Source organism: Rhinolophus sinicus, linkage group LG14 (assembly GCF_036562045.2).
Source record: "Rhinolophus sinicus isolate RSC01 linkage group LG14, ASM3656204v1, whole genome shotgun sequence".
Lineage (NCBI taxonomy): Eukaryota > Metazoa > Chordata > Mammalia > Chiroptera > Rhinolophidae > Rhinolophus > Rhinolophus sinicus.
Window position 1 is genome coordinate 29294437 of NC_133763.1, and position 3045 is coordinate 29297481.

The following is a 3045-nucleotide window of genomic DNA, read 5'->3' on the forward strand; positions in this document are numbered from 1 at the left end:
GTATATATGTGTATATGTGTGTATATATATATATATATATATATATATATATATATATATATATATATATATATATATATATATGTCAATTATGTGCATTTCATCTAATGTATCATTTAGGGCTGGTATTTCATCATTAATTTTCTGTTTGGATGATCTGTCCATAGCTCTGAATGATGTATTTAAGTCCCCTAGTATACTTGTGTTTTGGCCAATTTCTCCCTTTAGTTCTGTTAGTAGTTGCTTGGTATATTTCGATGCTCCCTGATTGGGGGCATAAATATTGATGACTGTTATGTCTTCTTGTTGTATAGTCCCCTTTACCATTATGAAATGTCCATCTTTGTCTCTTGTTACCTTTTTCACCCTGAAGTCTGTTTCATCTGATATCAGTCTGACTACACCTGATTTTCTCTGGATACCATTTGCTTGGAGTGTCGATTTTCACCCTTTCACTTTGAGTCTATGCTTGTCCTTGTAGCTGAGATATGTCTCTTGGAGACAACATATGGTTGGGTTTAGTTTTTTTGATCCAATCTGCTACTCTGTGCCTTTTTATTGGTGAGTTCAGTCCATTTACATTTAGGGTGTTTATTGATATGTGAGGATTTCTTGTCATTCTATCTTTAGTTCTGGTAAGGCTGTGTCTCCATTGTTTCTTTGCCTTTTTGTTGTTGTCTATTATTTCTGAGTGGTGGTATTCTATGATGTTTCCCTCTGTTTCTTCTTTTATTTCAGTATATTTTTCAATTCTGGATTTATTTTGAATGGTTACTGTGGCGAGCCAGCCGCCACGAGTTGAACAGTTCCTGAAAAGGGGAGTGGGAATGAAAAAAGGCACTCACACATATGCTAATGCGGCCGGTCTTCAGTGGTCCTGAAGCACCAGGTTTATTTTCTCTGCTGAATTTATACCTTTTGAGTACGTGTCAGCTCACAATCACAAAAATGCATTACATCATTAACAGATGATTTTTAACTTTTTCCCAGAAACTTACTTAATCATTGAAACTCCCCAAAACGATTGTCCCATGACAGAATCCATCAATTATCCTGATTAGCATCACTATGTCTTGAAACTGGTTGTTCCCACTTCATACCTTAGCAGTTCGTAAGCACCCTCCAGGTGCAGGCAAAGACAATGCCTCAGGAGCACAAACCGGTTATGCATTAACTGAGCCATTAAGGCTTGCAATTAGCTGTAACCATGGCTCCCCACATCTCCCCCTTTTTTATTTATTAAGAACAATTCCCATCCAGCCGGAATGGCGAGGAGACGGCGCCTGTCTTAGGTGCCCCGGGAAGCCAACTTCAGAAGATTTTTCACTTAAGGGCCTAAACGTGGCCCTTCTGAAGTGGTGCCCAAGTACTTACCCGTCTTTGGCTGACCCGTCCCTCGGAATGCTCAGGGGAGGAACTGCTAAGGCTTTGTCTTGAGCTTTAGATGATGAATATCAGTACGCATGTCTAACATGCCATTAACAAAACACTTAACAAGGAGTGGGAACAAGCACAGAGCCAAGCAAATACAAATACCCAAAGTGAGAAATAATGTAATCGAATGGGTGATTGTAGGCAAAGAAGGAAAAGCATTCTTCAAAACAGTAACAAAATTAGAGGCAGCCTGAACAGCATCGAATTTCAAAGGCTCAGCTTCTCTCAAACTCTGAATCTCATCATGAAGTCTAAACATATCCAGAGATAAATTAGCGTTATGCCAAATACCCTGAAGATGCAGACGAACTCGATTCCAATCATACTGACTATTATTATATTCTTTGGAGGTAACACAAATCCAATGATATTCTGGATGACACTCTAGATGAGATTTGACCTTCATAACCTGAATAACATCTCCCATATACTGAACGGTATCATAAAGGGCATTCACCTTTTGTTCCAATTTCTCATCAATAGCCTCTTGGGTTCCCAAGGCTAAAGAAACATTCTTAGAAAGGGTATTTACATACTGAGCATTCTGAATGGTTTGAGAAAGAGCAACAGCCGCTGTAGCTGCAGTGGCAATTATTGTAACCAAAGCCATAATTCCTGCAATTAGAAGTCCAATAAACCGTTTTTGTCTACTCAAGGCATACTCAATTTCTTTAAAAATCTGCAAACTTCTTTCAGCATACCAGGGTCCAGAAATGTTAACAGGAAGCATTACAAACGAGGGCTGCTTTAAAATCATAACTTGGGTTCCCGAGGGTACCCAGGAAACACAATTAGTCAGAATACAATTATTACAAGACACATTAAATTGACCTCCCACAAAATGTACACTAATATTTCCCATCAATAAAGCATAAGGGGAGGGAACACAAGCAGATATATTAACAGTTTTAGTAACAGTATCCCAACTTTCAGTTCCATCTTCCAAAATCTTTATAGGCAGGGAGAGCCAGGTTTCAACTTTATCCATTGCTCCCAAAAGTCTCCATAATGAATTTTGCTGATACTGCGTATCAGAAGTCCATAGTCCAGAAATCAATTCACGGGTCCGTCCGGACCGGTTGTTTCTCGACCAGTCAATGATATATCTGCCTGTTCCAGGGATGTCATAACGGAGAGGATTACTGCCAGGGCAAGCTCTCCATGGAACAGTCTCAACATTTAATTTCAACTGTTTAGCACAAGATGGACGTGATGGAGGGATGGGCAGTTTTACTTTGCGTCCCCCGGACCAGTCGCCTAGCATGTTAAGACGAACAGTCCATCCAATTAAAGAATCATCAATATGCATAGTGACAGGGGAACTACGCAAACACCCAGTCATGGAGCTATTTTTTGCAATACAAATAGGCAATCCCAGACCTATGCCATTGTAAGTGAAATTCTTTTCCAAATGCTGTCTCATATGTCCATTAGAAGGCAATCCTAAGGCATGAGTATCATTGACATATACTGGAATTTCCGGACCTTCCCAAATAGCAGGATGAAGAATAGGTGGATTGGGTACGTAAGCCCAATACGTCTGATCAGGTTCCGCTGTCACTTGGCAAAGCATCATCATCATCATCAATGGGCTGAGGGTCCACATGTCGC

General features: G+C 39.9%; 1 protein-coding gene across 1 annotated transcript; it reads right to left on the reverse strand.

The window, feature by feature from the left end:
- Positions 1-1420: 1420 nt before the first annotated feature.
- On the reverse strand, positions 1421-2743 carry LOC141568491 (endogenous retrovirus group K member 18 Env polyprotein-like). Its single transcript, XM_074318625.1, has one exon. It carries the CDS (start codon positions 2741-2743, stop codon positions 1421-1423), a length of 1323 nt encoding a protein of 440 aa, XP_074174726.1.
- Positions 2744-3045: the final 302 nt, after the last annotated feature.